The following is a 21,893-nucleotide window of genomic DNA, read 5'->3' as shown; positions in this document are numbered from 1 at the left end:
TATCCAATGGCCCAAATAGGGAAAGGACTAGAAGTCAAGAACCCCGAGAAGAATTTTTTCTAGTTTTAACAAGATTAAGATGTGGTTTTCCTATTGAAGATCTTGGCGTGCCGTTCAATATGTCAACAAGTAATATTAGTCGAATCCTTATTACTTGGTATGATTTTTTGCATATAAAGTTACGTGCTTTAAATATATGGGCAACAAAAAAAGCTGTTGTAGAGACAATGTCAAAAAGCTTTAAAATTTTGTATCTAAATACGAGAGTTGTAATAGACTGAGTAACAGAAATATTTACAGAAATACCAAGGTCATAACCTGAGAATTACAAGCTTTTTTAACGGTCTTTCTTCAACTGAAAAGCTTTTCCTTTATTACAGAAAAAAGTTATGCAAATTTTTTTAAAAAAGTTTACATACATACTAGTCAGTGATCCGTGGATAAGTTCATGGGTTTGCCCGTTCTCTCCATACCGCATTACATGCGTCTCGCTACTTGCGGTACCATTTTGCGTGACCAACAGATGTATATGGGTGTTATGACATACACTAACCGGAAAACTGGGCGTTAGAACGCCGGGTTAAGGCACCAGTACCTGTGTCACCATGTGTTAAATGCCACATTAAGCGCTTAATAAAGCACTTCATCAAGCCGTAAACTGTGCTATACATTCAGGTAGAGCGTTTTGGTACAGGTAAACAGTATGCTGTACATTCAGGTGGAGCGCTTTGGAACAGGCAAACAGTACGCCGTACATTGAGTGAAGCGCGCACATTATATAGAATGTTTCGGGTGTAATATATTTTTTAAAAATAACTTTTCTGCACATTTCGCTAAAACAAAAAGATAATGTTGTGTGCGCTTCACTCGATTTACGACATAGTGCATAACTGTACTAGATCGCTCCACTTGAACGTATGGCACAATTTCCAGTTCTATTTTATATCTCCACATGGTGTTCAACGCTGAGTAACACTTTTACTTGTGGCTTAACCGGCGTTTCGACGTCGGGTCCCTGGCTAGACTGCCAAAAAGCGTGCAACACAGTTTACGTTCTAGTGTCACACTTAATGCACAATACATGGGCTTGGTTAGCATATCAAATAATTTCATTATGTTTACATACATATGTATACGGTTTTAGCCAACAAAATGGTTCTTAGAAATGTGATGGATAATTTAATCAGCTTACATAAGATTTGAAGAATACAAAGCCGGCTTGTCACCAAAATCTTTATAAAAATAGACCTAAACATTGACTTTCAACATTGAGTTGCGTACCTTAGAAGAGTAATAAATTCAACAACATCGATATTTAGGTACTAATTCTGCAGCGGAAGGACAAACACTTCAAAAATGGTTGTCATTTGCTTATACCATGTAGAGCTAAAAACGTTATCTTTTCTCACATATGTTTCGAATGAGCCTTTCTGAAGTTGATGTCAGATTTAGCTAGTATTTTTTTTAAAAAAAAATCGACCACTTTATTTTTTATACTTTTGCTTACAAAATAATCCCACGCGAGGCAGCGAACATGTGACCAGCCTGTGTTAGGGCCTTTCCGCCGCTATCAAATTCATCAAAAAGACAAAATGATCTGGGAACGAGGTTGCGTGCACTACTAACTTATTCTCTACATGTGCTCTACGTGTTGGGTAGTGATCAGCTAAATTTACTATCGTCGTCCAGAGAACGTCTTTATTTAAACATACTGCCTTGAAGCTAATATAATCGATCATGCATTCTTATTGAAGGAAAGAAAAATAAGATTCTGTAAAAAAATAATATTACATTGCAGCCTCCAAGACTACAGCTAATAAGAATTACTACAGCGATTTTCATTAACTGCTATGTATACCTGAATTTGTTGACAGTTTTATACCTGCATCATTTCTCAGCATCGACTTCGAATCTTGCTACCTAAACTTAAAATATTTTCCATCTGGAACCTGAATCAGCTTCATCCGCAATTTTAGGTTTGAACTAGTACGGCAATATATCTCCCCTTTGTTTGCAAAGTTGAATTTTCCATTTTTCGAACGTTGCTAATGTAAACAGAACTGGCAGTAGTCTCACACACTGATACAGAAATTAGTATGATTTGCCAACTTGGTTCGTAGTACTCCGTTACAACGCAAGGAAAAAGAGGTTTGGTAGGAAGTTGTGATTTCGACCGGGATGAAGACACAACAATTCCAGACAAAATATAGTGGCAATTCTCTCAAAATAGTGTTCCCCTCCCCCCCATCCCCTGTATCAGTGTTGTTTTCACATGTCAGGGCACAAAACAAGACGTAAATCAACACTGATATTGGGGTAGGGGTACACTGATTTTTTACTGACAAAAATCACACTTACTTATTTTGTGTGGGATTGTAGATGCTGGCATGAACGAGTAAGGTTTGTTTTTTGTAAGAACTATAACTTTAGTTCAAAAATCTTCAAACTTTAAACTTTGATATACCTATGAATAATTTTAATTTATGACAATCTTTGTAGCTATCAACTGAGTATTCCCTGAAAAAACATTTTTACGATTCTAACTTCATGTAAATTTTTGATACTCTCGTATTATTGTTTTTAGGAATAATCAAAATAGTTTTAGTATTCTGGTCTACGTAAAGGGGGGATTTTCAGGAAGCGAATTGTGAATTGCAAAATCGGCGGCAAATTAGCTACAAAATTATCTTTTTGAAAACATGTTATGAACTTAAAATACTGAGTGCAAGCACTCTTTTGGCTACTAAAAATAAAATCTTTGGCACAATAAAATATGGCGCAAACTCTTCAGGAAATGGACAACAATATTTTAATGTGTGGAATATAGAAGTTTTACATTATTATTCATACATTTTCATGAAGGTACTGCGTTGTGCAGCAACGACGTGTGACAACTATGCGCCAAGCAGACGCGACACTTTTTTAACCATAAACACAATCTTTAATCATTGAAGTTGATGACGGATAAAAACTCGTGGCGAATGTTAGAACACCGCCAACATATCTGGAAAAACATCAGTATGCCTCTTTTGAATTTTATTTTGTAAACGAAAAATAACTAAAACCATTTGAAAAAGCAATAGGGTACCGATGTACTACTTCAACTGACTGTTGCACAAAAATGGAATATTGAATATTTTTTGTTAAACAGCAAACACAACCTTGCTGGAAGGTTTTATCAACTTTTACCTTCACTGCCTGGAACGACCCAGCACTTGGAAATTCAACACAAAGTTAGTAATAATTAAAGCGAGGTCTACGTAAAAATATACCAACTTTCTCAAAAGTTTGCCCTTAAAGTCAGAGCGTAGGACAATCTTATAAATAATTAAGTTCGTTTGGAATATACACACAATAACCTTACCAAGCAAGAATTATACATTAAATAACATTGGCACGTACTTTGAGAACGATTAACCCGGCAACGTTACAAAGATCACTCTTCAGGATAAATTCCCTCATATCATTGCGATATACGCCTTTTTTTATATGAATAGTGTTTTTTTCGTTTCAAATATTCTTAACTTTTGGGCAAATATCATCCCGATATATTCCTAGCACATTCGTAAGATTAAAAGATCTAAGAATGGAAACTGATGTAAACTCCTCCTATTATTTATATGAGCATATTCTTTGGAATATTTCTCATATAAAAATCGTATCTATCCTACTTCAATGTGGTGACATGCTACATGGAGTTAACGAAGTCATAAACCCCTCTGGTATAGACGGCAGAATTTTAAACAAATTTTTATGACACGAAAATTCTACCTAATAAAATATTTCCATCCTTTTAACAATCTTGCTTTGGATTATCTGACTTTTGTGGCAGCTGATCACTACCAAGATCAAAAAAAACGAAACGAAGACTTGCTCTCCGATATTTCTTCAAAAAAAAATTCGGCTCAAGGGTCAGAGAGTTAGTTACACAGACATAATCTGTGCAGGTCTGTCTCTCCAAAGAACAGAAAGTAAAATTTTCTTTCAAACGAATAACTTTACTAGGTATTACACAGGCTTCAAAGAATTTTATCGATGCATTAAAACGCTGCATGTTCACTATTGGATTGGATATTACGTGGAACCGTCTAAATAAGGGACTGGTAATTTAAAAAGGAAATAGGAATTTTTTCCTTTTATACAATAACATAGCAGTATTACCTGTCTGGCACAAGCAGCAGCACACAGATTTATGAATTTATTAAAGGCGTATAACCGGTATGTCAAGATACAGTTAAAGTCCACTTTGCTTTGCCACATGCCAAAGAAAATAAGAGGGCAGGATAAGCAGGAGAAATATAACACGTCGTTAGTTAGTTTTTGCAGTCGGTCATGGCCAAACAACAAACTACAAATTTCATAGCTTAAACTGACAAAGCCTTCCGACTGATGCGCACGTATGCACGATGCCAAATTTTCCAATCTGAAATGAGAAATGGCCAGTGAAGAAAAAGCAAACAAGAAACTGCAATTAGAGGTTTCGTTCAAGTTATAAAGTAATATCAAACAATTTGATTACAACGCTGATGTTCTGCAAGAAATCCATGATGTTATACATTGAAGAGGGCAGGAAGATCAAGCTACTAAGACAAATGGTCGATCTAAATCAGAAGATCAACAACAGCAACAAACTCATCAGAATTGCTGATAGGTCGCCTGCGGGATGGAACACCGTATCTGAGTATGTCTCAGACGAATTAGCAAGCGATTTAGATACGATAAGAAGATAAATGCTGCTGAAAGAAAAGCTTTGAAAAAGGAAAAGAACCATTAGCCGAAATCATTTCGCAATTCATTTCGTCTTAATTCCTCATCATACCAACAGTCCTTTCTTGCGTCACAGCAACAAACAGGCTTTTCATGTCACAAATCTAGACAGTCCCAACAGTTACCAGTCGAGGTATCCATTATCCACCATGCCAAGACCTTTGGCAAGCCTGTACAGGTCGACAAGAGGACCGAATCCTACAGATGTATGTCTTGCGTGTGTACAACAGGAAAACTGGAGGACAAATTGCCCAGTCACCAACAACCAGTCAACAATCCAAAAAAAGTAATGATAGAAATTGTGTTAGATTTTTGGGAAGAAGTAGGGGTTATTAAGAATATTTTAAAAAGCGTTAAACTTGGGTATAATCTCCCATTTTTGAAATATCCAGTTAGGGCTTAATTTTCAAATAACAAATCATACCTGCATGAGGAACATTTTGTCACTGAAGAAGTTACAGCTTTTTTTAGAATCAGGTTCTGTACTAGAAACTTCAACTGCACCGAAAGTTGTAAATCCTCTTTCTGTTAACTATAATTCCACGAGAAAAAACGACTTATTTTGTACCTAAGATATGTTAATACACAGCTTAGAAAGGGCTACAGTTTGATGACTGGCAGTCATTCAAAGAATTTATTTAGAAAGAAAATTTTAAACATATATTTGACTTTAAAAAAGGTTATCATCATCTAGATATTTACGTAGAACATCAGACATACTTTTTCGTGGAAAATTGATAGTTTTACCGTTTGGCTTCATAACAGTTCCCTATATCTTTAAGAAGTTATTTCGTCTTTTACTTTCATTTTGGTAAGACAGGGGTGTTAAAATTAGCGTTTACTTAAACAACGGCGCTTGGACAGAGTCTTCTTATTCTGAGTATCGTAAAAGTGCTTGTTTAGTGAGAGCCACGCTGTAAAAGACAGTAATTGTAGTTAACGAAGAAAGGTCGTGTTGGGAACCTGCCATACATTTAACATGGCTGGGACTCACCCTAAATTGTAATACAAACATTGTCCAAGTGTGTGAAAAAAGAGTTTCTTCTTTATTTGAAAGTATCTCGAACGCAATCACACACCCGCACATATTTGCAAGAAAATTATCTAATATTGTTTCTACAAAAATTGTTTTGGGTGACATTATGTGCTTAATGACAAGAGAAATCCACCGAATCATAGAAAACAGGACCTCGTGGAATGCTATCTTCAATATATTCAATTTCCCAGATGCACTTAAGGAGCTTACGTTTTTTAGAGATAATTCTTGATTGCTTAATTGCTGGTGTTTAGATAAGAAAACCATTAATTTTAATATATTTTCTGACGCTAGCGATGTAGCATTAGGAGCAATAGCGAGAAATGAACCTATAGAGTTGGAGTTAGAGTCATTTAAAGAACAACTTCAGTACAAGCCTGTGTTATGGTTTACTGATAATTATTTAGCTTTCAAAATATTTTCATCTGGGAGTGGAAAATGAATTACAAAAGTATTCCATTAAAAGATATTTGAACTATTAAGAGTGTATGATATCAATTATATAAACAACTGGATACCCAAATTCCTTAATGAAAACGCTGGTAAAATCTCGAGAATGATAGATTACGATGATTGGGTGACTAGTCCAGAATGTTCCCAGCTAGTAAATGCAAAATGGGGACCTTTTACAATTGATTGTTTTGCTACTTTTCAAAGTAAGAAAAATGATAGATTTTATTCGAAATTTATTTGTTCTTTAGGCGCAGATTCATTTTGTTGTCCCTGGGTGCATGAATACAACTACCTAGTGTCTCCTGTAAATTGTATTTCTAAAAGAAGCTAAAGGAGGGTTAGTAATTCCTCTGTGGAAATCATCCAATTTCTGAGCATGTCTCCGAACGAAAGATAAATTTTGAAACATTAATCCAAGACACTTTGATTTTCAATAACACTACTTCAACTGACCTAGACAGGGTGTTACATGCTTCAGCCCTTTAGAACGTGATAGTTATAAAGGTGATTTAATCACTTTGAAGATTGATTCTACGCGGTACATGTGACTGGACATCACAAAATAGCCAGAGGGTGCCATTGATAGGTGCAAATACTAGCTAGTTTGATTTACTATACTTGTATCGCATATATAAAAGTTATATAAAGTTAATAGATTAAGTTATTTTAGATTAAATGCCAAGAATTCGAAGATAAACATTAAAATAATGTGTAATGTTTACTTGCAAAAGTTTTGCTACAAGTGTCACGCCCAGAGAATTGTGTAAGACTTTAACACGAACTTATAAAGCTGTCAAAGTTGTAGCTACCTAACTGCATTTATTCTTAGAAAGACTAAGCAAACAATAAATACTTTGTTGCAGTCTGTAACGTGTGGTTCCTTTCACGTTTTAGCTAAACAGAAGCCATATAACACATTTTTTTATAATAGTGCATATTCTTTTTTAGTAAAAATATTCCTCTCTCGTTTTGCAAAACCTCGAGAACGCGTTCCCACGGTCTGTTTATTTTACATCACGTTTTACCAATCTCATGCACACAGCTTCTTATGCTAAAGAATGTACACAAAGTAGGGATTAATTTTTTAGCTAACTATATCTTATCTCAATCCTACACATTTCCGACAATACAAAATACTAGACATCTACTAAGAACGTATTACGTACGTGCGTGGAAGCAAAAGTTACTAATCCTACAGTTGAATTTCTTATTAATGCCTTCTCATTAGTATATCATGTCTATTATATTTTCATTATTACTTCAGATGTGAAAGGGAGTAATCAAGGGGCACTGGGCACTAAACATTGCGCGCTCCATTGAACTCGATTATACTGCGCGTAATCGTCTTTTATGCTGTCGGATTTCTTTCTATTATTAAGTTAAGTGATACTGAATTTTTCCCAGCCTACGAGTCATTAACATGTAACAGCATTGTGTCCTAACTAATTGATTAGGGTATACGCTGCACGAGATTACGCAGTAAAAGGGGGATATCACCTTTAAACTTAATGACTTTTTCATCAACGACATATTGAGAAAATTCTTGCAGGTCAATAAAACGTCGTGAGGTGGAAAGACACATCCATTTCCAAGGTAAACTTTTTTTTTCTAGCAAGAAAACTGTACATGACAGTTATGCGAAATTAGGAATTATTAGGATGGATTTAATATTTATTTAAGCACATTAATAACGTTTTTTTGTATATATTTGATTTCATGTTTTTTCTCCAAATAAATATCTGTGAATATTTTTTTACAAAGATGTGGGCTATCCTGTATGCATGTTCCTGGCTTGTTTGCGTAACGCAAATAACTTGCTTGACCTATGAAGAGCAATTAGATGCAAAAAAAACCCAAGTTCAGAGTATGCAAGAACAGATAAAGAAGCTTGCTGTAGCCTTAAAGAGCGCAAAAGAAGATGCAGCTCTTGGGACTGCGTTAACACAATTAAAAAGCGACTTAGATGAAAACCTGAAAGTTATGGTCGACAGCAATGAAAAGTTTCGGGAAGAATTAAAGAAAGAAGTCGAAAGTAAAATCAGTGTTGCCAAAGACAGTCTGAAAGACTATGCAACAAATAAAGTGGCTGACGAAAAATACTCAAAGTTATCGAACCTAGTGAATGCTATGAATAAGTTCAAAGAGAACTATGAGAAGAGATCCAAGTGGCTTAATGATAAATTGAAAAAAAATAAAGAAAACATTGAAAAAAAGGCAAAAGATTTTGAAGCTGTACAGAAAGACTTGCAAACAGTTTTTGATGCATTGTCCGGCGATATGAACGAACAGGAGAAAAAAGCTAGATTAGAAAAGATTAACGAGCTACAAAACGATTTTTACTTGTTGACCCAGCAAATTCAAGGGGACAGCTTTCACGAAGAAGAAAAACAACGAAGTGATGGAAATTCTGGCATCAAACAAATCAGAGCGATTCAAAGTAAGCTTTTTTCTTCATGTTGTTAGAAATTGTTTGCTATAGCTAAACCATATTCACTATTTCAAATAATTGTTATTTTATTTAGCGGGAGCTAAAAACTATTATTCAAACACACACACAGGACGCACATTTAGCTCTATTCACGAGCATTCGAATAACATTAGAACGGTTGGTATGGGAGAATTTATCGGAGTTCTAAACGGCGTTGAATTTCGCACACGTCATAACGACTATCGGCTAAAACAAGCTGTGACCAACAACAAAAAATACCATGCTACGGAAGACGTCAAATTTCCTGACGTACCACCAGCAGTAAAAGCCGCGGGAAGTGTAGAAAAACAAGCAGCCGAGATGAGAGAATGGTTTAAGGCATTTCATGAACAGGATTACTCTGTTCGAGATTATAGGAAATATTTTAAACCTCTTCTTGTATACCTCGAAGGAGCGTGGACGTTGGGAGGTGCTGGTGATAAGATCGACGAACCCTTCGAAAGTGATCGACATCATATTGATGCATCATCCTGGCTAGATCTTCAAGAAAAAGTAAGAAGTTGATTTATTGTTAGACCAAATTAAGTTGTAGACCCTGCATTTTAATATTTCGGCATTGTGAAATTGTCAATCTTCGTCTTAATTTTGTATACCAAAATTCGAAATTAAAACACAAAAAAATAACAATACTTTTTTTTAATATTTGAAATACTAAAAACTAAGTTTCTCTAAACCTTTTCTTTTCAGTGATTATACATGCAACTTAAACATTTCCTTGCAGGTTCGTTTCACCTCCTACACTGGTTCTAAAAGTTTATTGGAGAACTTGGCTCATCTTCCAACAAAAATTATACGATTTACAGAGGACCGGAAACCTGTACTTGCACAATGGAACTATCGACTGATGTGTCATCCTATTGACGTGGACGTGCCAACGAAATTCTTAAAACTTGTTCCTGACCCGGCAGCCCAACAACGCAGAAAAATAAATACTGACAGCTATGCAAAATCCCGAGCTGCCAAGTTTGAACTTGAAGGAATAATCAATTCAAAGGGGAAGAGAAAGGACGGACCTTTACGATATTCATTTTTGGATGAAATCATGGAAAAAGTACCAGGAAAAGATAATTATGGTTCTCACATCGAAGCATCTGCTTTCAACGCCCCTGATCACGTCTTGCGTTCAGCTAATCCCAAGAAAAATGAAAAATTAAACGCGGCTTATTACAGTCGCGCATTTGTTCAGTACGATTCAAATGGAGAGCGAGTGTACGAAGGACAGAGAGGGTTCTCTGATAGACTGTATATGGCGCACACCACGCAAGAACGTGTAGCACATATGTCTTACACCGCAACAGTAGACGGGAAACCAAAAACGATTCATACAAAAGTTTCTTATGCTATTCCTGTTGAGATCATCTACCTCACACCTTTACACTCCTGGAATCCTTACAATATTCCATATGGAAAACTTAATGGAACTGGATCGAAAAATGACCCTTTTAAAGTAATTGACAGTCGCAATTACTACATGACACCGGACCTGTTCTTCTCAGGAGAGCAAACCGACATTGATCCTGCAGATACATCCAAAACTAAGGGTGTAGTCGTTCAATCTAGTGATGGCAAAAACCACATAGCCCATGCATCTGGTACACGAATCTTTTTTCCAACTATCAAAGGTATCGATGCAAAAATTCGACAACGATATCCAATCATGCCCGTGTTTGGAGAAGGAAGTTCTGTTTGGAAGAAGCTGAATTCGATTGAAGATATGTTGAGCATACACAACCCCATTCAAAACGAGAATTTGTACTTCAGTACAGGTTTATCACACAGCGAACACACAACTGGACATCAACACATCGTTGAAATTTCAAGGGAAGATTACGAGAAATTGATTGATGGCGATATCCAAAGCCTTAAGATCACTGCAGAACAAGCTAATGGGCATACACACGAATTGACCATTGGTGTAAAAAATGGTGAAGGGGGGAAAGTGGTTTTTATCAAGAAGTGCGACTCGGCTGATTCAGAAAACACGGATGCTGATGAAGTTTGCTTCGACAATCACACCAACACACTCGCAAGATAAGATGGGAGAGTTGTTTATATTTCATTAAACTTGTAACCTCTTTTGACACAATATATCATAGTTGCACATAAAAACTGTTTTTCCATGTCTCAAAACAAAGATTTTCGAATAACATAACAAAAATTTTGTATGCGACCATGTTTAGTGGTATTTTGGTGTTCAAAATATTTTCTGTATCTTTTTACTTCTTAAATTTTATTAAATTTAAATTAATTCAGTTTTCAAATCCTTTTACCATTTTCTCCTTTTTCTGTCTGGTGCCTCTAAATTCGAAGTTTGTAGCAATGGTCACATTGTTGTTATGGTCACATTATCTCCAGGCTTTTTTGTCTCTCAAAATAAGGACAAACCCGTAAATTTCGAAATTCGTCACTAAAAGTAATTAAAGTAAGTAAGATTCACGCATTTTAAGCTTGTCAATGCTCACAAAGGACATGGCAATGTTCACAGTGCATAATGTTTATTGCTGACTTTGTCAATCTTCTTAGAGGATTTGAAATGGTTACAATAAAGTTTGTCAAGTTTGTTAACTTGGCAATGTTCACAGTGGGCTAAGGATCTTGTTACTTTGTGAGATTTAAACCTTTTAAATAGTGCTCATTTTTTGAGTATCGACCTCTCATAGTTGACGACGTGAATTATTTTGATTTGCACGCGTGTCAGAAAGCGCGACTTATTGGAATTGAAAGAGAAGAAACATACTTTACAACTGTCTTTAAATAAGCTTCACATAAGCCCTAAAAGTGCTTGTATTTTTCTGACTACAAGATGTGAGAAGATCTGCTAATACTTTAGATCAGGATTCTATGTATTTGTGTGTACGCACAAAAATTTTTGGATCCTTATCAGTAAAATAAATTTCTAAATGAACATTGTCCGAATTTGTGATCTATGAATATATAAAAGGTCATTAAACGTGACAAATTGGTCTGCGAATGTAAAAAGGTTGCAACTAGGTGGATATATTCCATCAACTTCTACTACTTAGAATAATTTCTTATTCTATCCTAAAGGTCATTTCGTCCTTGTACGTAACCAAAGTAAAACCAATAGGAAGCAAAATCTTAAAAGGGGACAGGGCAATGACTTGCATATTTAGATCATTCAAAACCAATTCTGTACTATAAAATTTCATTGTTTTCATTGAAATTTCATTCAACCCTGTTTGTTTTTGTAAAAATAGAAGTACACAGTTGTACAAGTACATATGAACAACCATGAAGAATCTGCACTACGTACCGGTGTCTGCATGACATGTTCTCTATGAACAGGTTTCATTGTGTATTACTCGCACGTATTAAGTGGTACTTTCAAAATATTACTCAATAGACATTCTTTCTATTTTCGCTTAATCTAACTGACTTCATTGAGCCAGATAAATAAAATTAAGCCGGATTTATATTGTTATTTAGAAATCCCTAAGAACATGCCATCGCATTATTAGCGGTGCATAGCACGTAGCTAGTCATTGTCGGGAAAGGAAGTGTTTTTAATACGCATTGCAACATCTTTTCTAGACTCTCTTTTTAAAAAACGGTCTTCTGAATAAAAACAAAAGGATAGCCTTGTTTGCAACATCTCTAACTTCGTTTCTAACGTTTCAGTTAAATAACTTAAGATACGTCTAATAATTGCTTCAACACTTTAACTATGTCTTTTAATGCAGTTTGTTGTGGGAGGCGCGGAGTAATAAGGACACGTTATTAAAATCTTATGTTGTGAGTCAATAACAAAGAGAATTGGATCATAAATATCTCGTTTGATGTCTTATTCTCATGAAAGTATAAATGTAATTTGTATGGTCTTGCGAAATTGTCTACCTACTCTTTTTTTAATACCATGTTTTGATAAATTCTTCATAAGCTTGCTATTTTAGAACGCCTACTTAAGTATTTTGTTGCTGGGTGTCAAGTTAGAATATACCACCTTCCAATTGCGGTAGCCATTATGTATTTTTACGCCAATAAAGTCAGTTGAACTTTGGACCCCGCGTTTTCAGTATTGATGCAAAAGTGCTCTAGGGTAAAACCTATTTAAGCTTTTTATCACTTACCTCAATATCTGATTAGTAAACCTTGCCCAATACTAAAACTTTTTCAAATTTCTGAGTCTTCTAGGCTAAGTTAAAAATTAGTAATAACATACCACGGGATCAGAACTAAAGCTCTAAGATTTAATACATCTCTGCTTCTAAACACTTTTTTATATGCTTCGCTACTCCTAACGCAGGGTCAAAAGTTAAAAAATTATGTCGTTTGCTTGTAAATATGGCTTCCTTTTAAGCAGAATTTTAAGCAGAAAACCATACATTTTTAGAAATATATGACTTGTTCTTATTAACTAGTACGGTGACATACCAGGACGACCGCCACAATTCGTTTAAATAGAAGAGTTAATATGTCAATCAATAACATTTTACGCGCGTAGACCTTCTCTAATGTGTTACTTCGGCCGATACAAACTAGTCACCACCGTCGAGAACTCATCCCTGTGTAACGACTGATGGAGATACTCATCTCAAACATACATGTTTGAGTGAGTGAATATGATCTCCCTAATCCAGAGAGTATTGTTGTTTTGGACTCGCGAAAAGAATAGATAAAATAGTGCCAAAGTAGCGCACCGAAATTCAATTCCATACAAAAAAACCCGGAATAATATCGGTGAAAATATCGGGCGCTAACCGACTGATGACGGAACACCCTCTGACGCTCCATCCTTAACCCTGGGTTTCTCGTATACAGCTGATATCACTAGGCAGCGAATCTTAACAAAGTAATAATAGAATAAGTCACTGGTTTAACAACATGTAGGTAGAACTAGATACCTCCATGTTTAACAGGCATTAATTTCGGACAGGCGAAGGTGACCAATTTACTAGCATTGTATCACGGCAGCAGCAGCAGTTGCAAATGTTTAATTTTTTGGCGGGAAAACGTGTTAACTTTCAGCATAAGGAATTTTAAAAATGTCTTTTGTAGAGGAAGTCATACTCATCCACGGTTTGTTATTGTAGAAACAACAAATCCACGCCAACTTTCGCGTCTTCTTTTGATGTGTTGCTTTTAAAGCGTTGCTCACAAAAAAAATTGCTGCAAACACGTTTTAGGATAGCGATTGTTACCTGTGTTTCTAGTTAGGTTCCTTAATGCCGAAAAGGGCAAGATGTTTGATACTACCTTATCCGGGGACAAAATTGGTGGTATATACAAAATCGATCACAACACCAAGAAGCTAGACATTACTGTAGCAAAGTTATTCTTCAATAGAAATAATCAAGTTACAGAAGTGCAAAAATCAATTTTTATAGATAGTTACAGTGTAGTTATTGTGCTTCATTGACAAACAGTAGTTTTAGGGAGCAATAGAGACAATCATTGTCTTATTCATCCGAACTTGTTTGTAGTGTGTTCGAATGATTATCCCAGCAAACGATATCAGACATATCATTCCTCGACGTTGTACTGTCACATCCAACCACAATCAGCGCGCCATCTTTTAAGCCTAATTTGACTTTATGTACATGACCATTAGATCTTTCTGTGTAGGCTTCAATCTCTTTGACCTTTCCTGTTTCTAACTCCTGCAGATCTCCTTTGGTTATTTTAAGAATGTGGGTATGTAGCGTAGTAGTTGAATGATGCGAAACACCCGTGGAGAAGTACTTGATGTTGGAGGTAATAATGCTTTGAAAGTCAACCGTGTCTTCTAAAGCGTTTAATTTTTTCCAAACGGAATTACCTTCGCCATATACGGGCATTATTGGATATCGCTGACGAATACGCCCTTTAATGCCATCAATTTCAGGAAATAGAATGCGCGTTCCAGAAGCATGTACCGCGACAGGAGTGTTACTACCTTTCGGTAACATATACACTCCTCCGGCTTTCGCGGTATCGGCAGGATCAACTTCACCCTTCGTGTCTTTGAAGAACTTTTGTGGCGTTCGGAAAAACAGTTTTGGTGTAGTATTTCCGTACGCATTGTCCTTTGTGCCTTTCCCTTTGACTTCATTTACGTCTTCTTCGTGATGAATTTTGTATGGGTTCCATTTGGAAAGTGGTGTTAAGTAAATTATCTCCACTGGAATGGCGTACGATGCTCTAACTTTAACCGTCTTCGTTGTTTTGGTACCATCTTTTGCCTTGATGACCTTCTTATATGATGGGCCAGATATGCGTTTTTGGTCGGTTAACGCGACATAAAATCGATCGGCGTAACCTCTTGCAGCTGTATCGATTCCCATAGCATCTTTTTGACCCAGTTGATACGGACGATGATAATAAGCACCATTCAGCGGTTTACCCTTCATTTTCGGCCGAGCTGATAAGATTGCTGCATCAAAGCCCGAGTCTGTTATCTTCGCACCGTAGTTGTTCTTCCCTGGTATCTCTTCCATTAAAGAATCTAGCAGGTTGTAGTTCATTGGTGAATTAGATCTCCTTTTATCAATTGTGATACCTTCGATGTCAAATCTGGCCGCACGAGACATTAAATATTCGGTTTCATTTTTTCCTGTCATACGTTGACTGGATGCATCTGGCACCAGTTTGAGAAGATTCGTTGGTAAGTCTTTTTTAAGGGGATGGCACAAAATTCGGTAGTTCCACTGTGCAAACACAGGTTTGCCTTCTGAAGTAAACTCCATGATGGAGGTGGGAAGATGCGCCAAGTTTTCCAATGTGCTTTTGGTTCCAGAATACGATGTAAAGTGTATCTATGTAAGAAAAAGTAACATAAATTTGCAATGTACCAAGGAGAATGTACTGATGTTACTACGAGAAACATCCAACAATGGTTGTGTCAAAGCTTTGAATGCAATGTTTAGAATACCTTTTCCTGTAAGTCAAACCACCCATTGGCATCGATATGATGACGATCACTTTTAAAGGGCTCTTCAATATTATCCCCTTCCTTCGTCGTCCACGCACCTTCCAAGTAACAGAGAACTGGCTTGAAGTATTTTCGATAATCACGGACTTTAAAATTCTGCTCGTGGAAAGCCTTAAACCATTCCCTCATTTCTTTTACCTGGTCGTCGACGCTGGTATACTGCAATACTTCAGGTGGAACGTCAGGAAACTCGATATCTTCAACTTTATCAAATTCACTTGTGCTGACGGGTTTTTTCAGGCGATAGTCGTTATGACGAGTACGGAACTCGACGCCGTTAAGGACAGCGATAAATTCTCCCATACCAACCGTTCGGATATTGTTTGCATGGTCGTGAATCGCTGCAAACCTTCTTCCGCTGTGCGTGTTTGAGTGATAATTCTTAGATCCAGCTATCATAAAAAATAAGATTTTGTTAGTTTCAAGAAACATAACACGTAGAATTAAGTAGATAAATAAGAAAATAACATAAAAGAGTAAAAACAAGAAAGTAGGAAGGAGAATTAAAACGATTTTGTACCTTGTCTTGCACGTATTTGTTTGATTCCAGAGTTTCCGTCTGATCTCACTTTTTCTTCTTCGTTGAACTGTTGCTGTTGCACTTGTCGGCTGATCAAATTTAATTCTCCACGCAAATTAGCTATGTCGTCATCGCCAAGTGTCTCTTCCTTCATTTTCTTTTCCATGTTACTTATCCAGTCATCCATTTTTTGTATTTTCTTCCAATTATCAGAAATCACTTTCAGTTGATCATCGAATCCCTTATTCTTACCTTGCAAAAAGTTTTTGAAATCTTGAAGTAACTGATCAAATTGAGCAATTTTTACACCTGTCGACTTTTTTATAACCTCATCCAATTCGTTGGCAAGCTTATTTTTCGTTATCTCACTCCCGTACTTTGCTTTTAAGGCGTTATACTCATTCACTTGTGCGTTTTTATCCGAGTTAGGCCGTTTCAGCATTGACACTCTGTCTGTTCTTGTAAATTTGTTTCTTTCTGCGGACAAACCTTGTTTGAAATCCAACGCATTTTTATTCATTGCGGTAGCTTCTCCAATGGCTGCGTTTAAAAGTTGTTTGAATTCTGCAACTTTGTCTGCGTGGAGCGTTGCAGCCAAAAGCAGCACCGCAAAAAACACCCGCTTAGCCATCGTTCCTCTATTAATGATAAGATAAATAGTAAATATGAACGAAAAAACAGAAAAAAATAATCTTAACGAATATAAAACACATAAATGGCTTACCAAGGCTAAAACGTTGCGAGATCTGACATAGTCTAAGTTTAAAAATCATAAACATTTAAAGACGACTTTTTGCACTGCGAAGGTGATTCCCTGAAAGTCGATTGTTAAGAAAACCGTGGGAGGTCTTAATATCTGTATTTCAATGTCGATTGTCCGTTTATGCTAATGCCTACTCTATAAAAAGATTAAATTTATAACAATGTCTCCCCAAGTGATTTAGTGTAAAAGCGAGGTTTTGTTTAAAGTGTTGCGACACATAATAGCATCAAAAGTGGACTAGGTACGAGTCCTGTACAAAGTCCATGATTTAAAAGAACGCCTGCAAAGTATTTAATCTTTCTATGCTCCCTCCTACGTTTTGAGTTAATTTGATTGGTTGCGCAGCGATTGGATCAATAATAATCTTAATTAGAAGGAGGCCCAATGCATTTAACATTGGTATGGCTAGATAGGCGGTCTTGTCATTTTTTTTAATATCGTTTGACGCACAACGTTTTAAAATTTTTGTTGTTGTTTTGTTCGATAGCTATTAATTTTTTCAGCTTTGATTGCAATATTTGTTTATTTCTTCAGATTGGAAAGCGTTTTTCTTCGCGAGCATATTCGGTAAGTCTTGTAATTTCTCAATTTTAAAGTATGTGGAAAATATACTCGAATTTATTTATTTACTGATTTTTTCATTTACAACTAGTTTATAGGTACTAAAATCCCCAAAACTTTTAACGTTAAGCAATATTTGACCGGTCCAATGTTTTCAATAATATTTTATTTTTTGCCACGCCGTTTTAAAGGAAAGGATTACAAAACATACTTAAATTTTGGCGTTGTTTGACTGCCTGTTTTTTTTGTTTTTTTGTTTTGCAATTTTTTGAATAGCTTCTTTTTATCGAACTTGAGATAATTATTTCGTCTGGGCATTATTAGGTGAATAAGATTAATTTACAACCTCATCTCTAGAGCTTTCTAGGTTTTCCTATCGCGACCGTTTCAGCTTTCGTCCCAATATAAAAACCTAAAAGAAGTTGGAATAAGTAATTTAAGCTAGAACTTTGATCGCCTTTCAAGTTGTTTTTACTTTTTAATAAGCAACCTTTTAGCAGCTTTTCTACTAATTTAAAGGCAGCCACTAAAGTACTAGGCAGAATGCCATGATGCGTTAAGGAAAGTGTTTTTGGCACTCAATAAAATTAACGAATAGTCAACTTTACTGATTCAATAAAAACTTAAACTCAGGTTTGAATGCTCATTCTGGTTACTTCTGTTTTAGTCATGAAGGCACTTGCGCTTCTCACTGTATACGTGTTGATCAATTCGCTGGATGCAACTGTTACCAAGCAAGACATCCGGGATATAAATGCTTTGATTACAACCTTACAGAGAAAAATTAGGGCTATGGAAAATGCGATGAAATATATTGTTACGGAAAAAAAAAGATTCAACGACATAATCGGGAAAACCGACAGAAGTCTGACCAGTACTATTAAGAAACGAGTAGCAGATTTGAACAAACATCGCGCAAACGTCAAAAGAGATGTGTTAAAGCATGTTGTTGGTTCGTTCGACCAGGCTAAAAAAATCGTTGCAGGAAAAGCTGACAGTATTTTTAGAAACAAAGCAGCCAGCGCTAATCAAGACTACATAGCAGAAACGAAAGCTGTTTCACCTAAGAAACAAACGATATCAAAGTCCGTCAATTCATACGCTAAGTTACTAGGAAGTAAATCAAGAACACTGGTGGCAAATTTTAAAGGGTTAGAATTAGATCTACAGGTGGCCGTTGGCAAAAAGATCAGTTCAACCGATAGCATCGCTGAAGACCTGTACACCCTCAGTCGACAAGTGCAACTGCAACAGTTCAATGAGTATGAGAAAGCTCGCTCTGATGGAAATTCAGGAATTAAGCAAGTCAGATCATTGCAAGGTAAGGGATACTTTAGTAAAACAATACTTAAGTAAAACAGATAATTTTAAATGTTTTCTGGATTATTTTCAGAACTTAAGCAACTTTGCCAGCCAAATTTTCGTGATACTTTTCTATGTTTCGTGAAAGGTCATAAGCACATTAACACATAAGTTTCTCATTAAGTAAATTAATCACTGTAAAACGTAGTATTGATTGGCGGGGAAAATACTAATCAAATTGACTTTAGAAAACAATTTGAGGTTGTGAAAATGATTTAAACGAGACGTGGAAAGGGTTTATTTTCACAATATGAAACAAAGTTGGAAAGCATAAAATTATGGTAGATTTACAGAGGCTAACCACTGCAAGTTCCTTTTTTTAGGTGGGCTGAAAAACTATTACTCCAACGATCATAATGGTAGATCATTTATGGGAATTCATAACAGAGAGACAACGAGAAGCAAGGTTGGTATCAGCGAATTTGTCGCTGTTTTGAATGGAATCGAGTTTCGTGCTGGAAAAGATTCTTACGATCTTAAAAAAGCAGTCTCTGGGGATAGGACGCTCCACAAAACAGAAGCTGTACCTTTTCCAACTGTTCCGAACGCCGTATTAAGTAAAACTGGTGTAAAAGCTCAAATAGATGAGATGAGGGAATGGTTCAAAGCATTTCAAAATGAGGATCATTCACAACGAGATTACAGAGACTACTTCAAACCAATCATATCGTATTTAGAAGGGGCGTGGTTAAAGAATCTTGACGATGAAAAAATGCGTGAAAAGGTATGAAACAATGGTTAAGACTTTTAGGGGTAGGTTGGAGAGGTAAGAGAAAATAAAAGTTTTTGTCAGGTTCACAAACCTTTGAAATAATGCTTCTTATTTAGATTCATTATTCATCGTTTACCGGCTTATCTGGTCACAATAACCGTCTGGAATATCTTCCCCGAAAAATTATGGGGTTCGCTGATAAGAAACCTGTATATTCACAATGGAACTACAGAATTCTTTCGCATCGACTTCAGCGTAGTTTGCCAAAAAGCTTTTTAAAGCTGGTGAATGATCCAGTTACTGAGAAAAGACTTGGTATAAGTAGGACAACCTACAAACACTCTCCATCTGCGAGGTTTGATATTGAAGGAGTAACAGTGACTGGCAAAAGAACGGAGGTGCCATTATTTTATACCATTCTGGATGAAATCATGGAAGAAATTCCAGGTAAAGAGAACTACGGGGGAAGCATTTTTTCAGATGGTTTTGACTCTCAGATTTTTTCAGCTCATCCCAATAAAAACAAAGAGAAATTAAACACGGCCTACTATCACCGAACGTACAAACTGGGCCAAGAAGACGCAATGGGTGTTGATAAAGCGCAACGCGGATTTGCTGATCGTTTATACATTGCTTCAAACAATCAAGATGAAATTGCAGGAGTACAGTGCGAAACAAAAATAAATCGCAAGGAAGTTACAGTAAAAGCCAAAGTTTCGTACGCCATTCCACTGGAGTTTATATTCCTTAATCCTCTCCATGAGTGGAACCCTTACGAAATAGACTACAAAGAGGACTGCAGTCAAGTCCAAGGCACCGGCACCGAAAATGACCCCTTCAATGCTGCATGCCCTGACAGGCATTTCCTGACCCCAAATTCTTTTTTTGTTGGTGGAGAAGCTAACACATGCTCTACGCCGGAGAATGGCGACACATTGTTTTATTTCACTTCACCAAAGACCTCATCTCCGGTTTGTTTGAGGGCTTCAGGTGTACGGATTGTTTTGCCAAGAATACATGGTGTGGATGAACAGGTCAGACAAAGATATCCCATTGCGCCAATCAACGGAGAAGGAAGCTCGGTGTGGAAGAAACTGAACGCATTCGAAGACGCTGTCCATTTTTCAAGTGGAGAAAGTTCAGAGAAAGCAACTTACAACACGGGAGAGTCAACATCGGACAAAGTTCCAGCACATAGACATGCGGTCGTACTGACAGTCGAAGAACGTAACAGTTTGATCAATGGAGAAGTTTCTTCATTAAAAAAAGTAACGGAACCGGGGAAGCATCGCCATATTCTCACAATCAAACTGATAACAGTTGACGGCAAGAAAAAGATTGGGGCGAGTTCCTGCGATTCTGGTGCTTCCGACGACAAAGTATGTTGGGACAAACACGAAAATGTTTTCATTGAGGTCAAGTGAAAAGCTAAAAGAACCAACTAATACACGCAGAATTATTTTTTTGAAAAACCTTTTTTTAGCACTTTGTAACCTTTGTAAACTCCATTTGTATTCCTTACAGATAGTAAAAATAATTAAGTCGCATTAAAAACGTCTTGTTGACTTTTGTTTTGTTTAAAAAAGAGGGATTGGGGAGAGGGATTGGGGAGAGGGATTGGGGAGAGGGATTGGGGAGAGGGATTGGGGAGAGGGATTGGGGAAATAGGTTGACCTTTCAATCATTTGTTTTGTTTAATAAAGAGGGATTGGGGAGAGGGATTGGAGAGAGGGATTGGGGAGAGGGATTGACCTTTCAATCATTTGTTTTGTTTAATAAATAGGGATTGGGGAGAGGGATTGAAGAGAGGGATTGGGGAGAAAGGTTGACCTTTCAATAACTTGTTTTGTTTAATAAAGAGGGATTGGGGAGAGGGATTGGAGAGAGGGATTGGGGAGAGGGATTGACCTTTCAATCATTTGTTTTGTTTAATAAATAGGGATTGGGGAGAGGGATTGAAGAGAGGGATTGGGGAGAAAGGTTGACCTTTCAATAACTTGTTTTGTTTAATAAAGAGGATTGAGGAGAGGGATTAGGAAGAGGGATCGGGGGAGAGGGATCGGGAAAAGGGAGAGGGGGTCTATTTAGGACATTATTTATTTATATGTCGACAACATAAATTAATTTTTCTCGTTATACGCAGCGACTTAGCAGTTGATTATCTCGGTGGAAACAAGAAATATAATTTCTAATGTACAACTAAGTTTAGTTATCCCAAAAATGCGAGGCGTATGTCATGCTCTACACCGGCTTGAAGGCGTTATATTTACTAAACCCTATCCGTTGTTAAGTGGGTTTGCTAA

At 36.6% G+C, this 21,893-nt stretch overlaps 3 protein-coding genes across 3 annotated transcripts; 2 read left to right on the top strand and 1 right to left on the bottom strand.

Moving 5' to 3' along the window:
* Nucleotides 1–7,694: 7,694 nt before the first annotated feature.
* Nucleotides 7,695–10,853, top strand: LOC130657145 (uncharacterized). Its single transcript, XM_057460110.1, has 4 exons — nt 7,695–7,849; nt 8,018–8,693; nt 8,779–9,236; nt 9,466–10,853. The coding sequence occupies exons 2-4, from the start codon at nt 8,018–8,020 to the stop codon at nt 10,777–10,779; spliced, it is 2,448 nt and encodes an 815-aa protein (XP_057316093.1). The 5' UTR covers nt 7,695–7,849; the 3' UTR covers nt 10,780–10,853.
* A 3,161-nt stretch (nt 10,854–14,014) lies between these two features.
* On the bottom strand, nt 14,015–17,077 carry LOC130656666 (uncharacterized). The gene is made up of 4 exons (XM_057459567.1): nt 16,917–17,077; nt 16,193–16,830; nt 15,613–16,064; nt 14,015–15,496 (listed from the first exon to the last, which is right to left on the bottom strand). The coding sequence occupies exons 2-4, from the start codon at nt 16,821–16,823 to the stop codon at nt 14,162–14,164; spliced, it is 2,418 nt and encodes an 805-aa protein (XP_057315550.1). The 5' UTR covers nt 16,824–16,830; nt 16,917–17,077; the 3' UTR covers nt 14,015–14,161.
* A 172-nt stretch (nt 17,078–17,249) lies between these two features.
* Nucleotides 17,250–21,144, top strand: LOC130656667 (uncharacterized). Its single transcript, XM_057459568.1, has 5 exons — nt 17,250–17,354; nt 17,490–17,522; nt 18,184–18,837; nt 19,202–19,602; nt 19,707–21,144. The coding sequence occupies exons 3-5, from the start codon at nt 18,186–18,188 to the stop codon at nt 21,012–21,014; spliced, it is 2,361 nt and encodes a 786-aa protein (XP_057315551.1). The 5' UTR covers nt 17,250–17,354; nt 17,490–17,522; nt 18,184–18,185; the 3' UTR covers nt 21,015–21,144.
* The last annotated feature ends 749 nt before the right edge of the window (nt 21,145–21,893 follow it).

Source organism: Hydractinia symbiolongicarpus, chromosome 9 (assembly GCF_029227915.1).
Source record: "Hydractinia symbiolongicarpus strain clone_291-10 chromosome 9, HSymV2.1, whole genome shotgun sequence".
Lineage (NCBI taxonomy): Eukaryota > Metazoa > Cnidaria > Hydrozoa > Anthoathecata > Hydractiniidae > Hydractinia > Hydractinia symbiolongicarpus.
The sequence above is the reverse complement of the archived record's forward strand: the minus strand, read 5'-3'. Positions and strand labels throughout refer to the sequence as shown.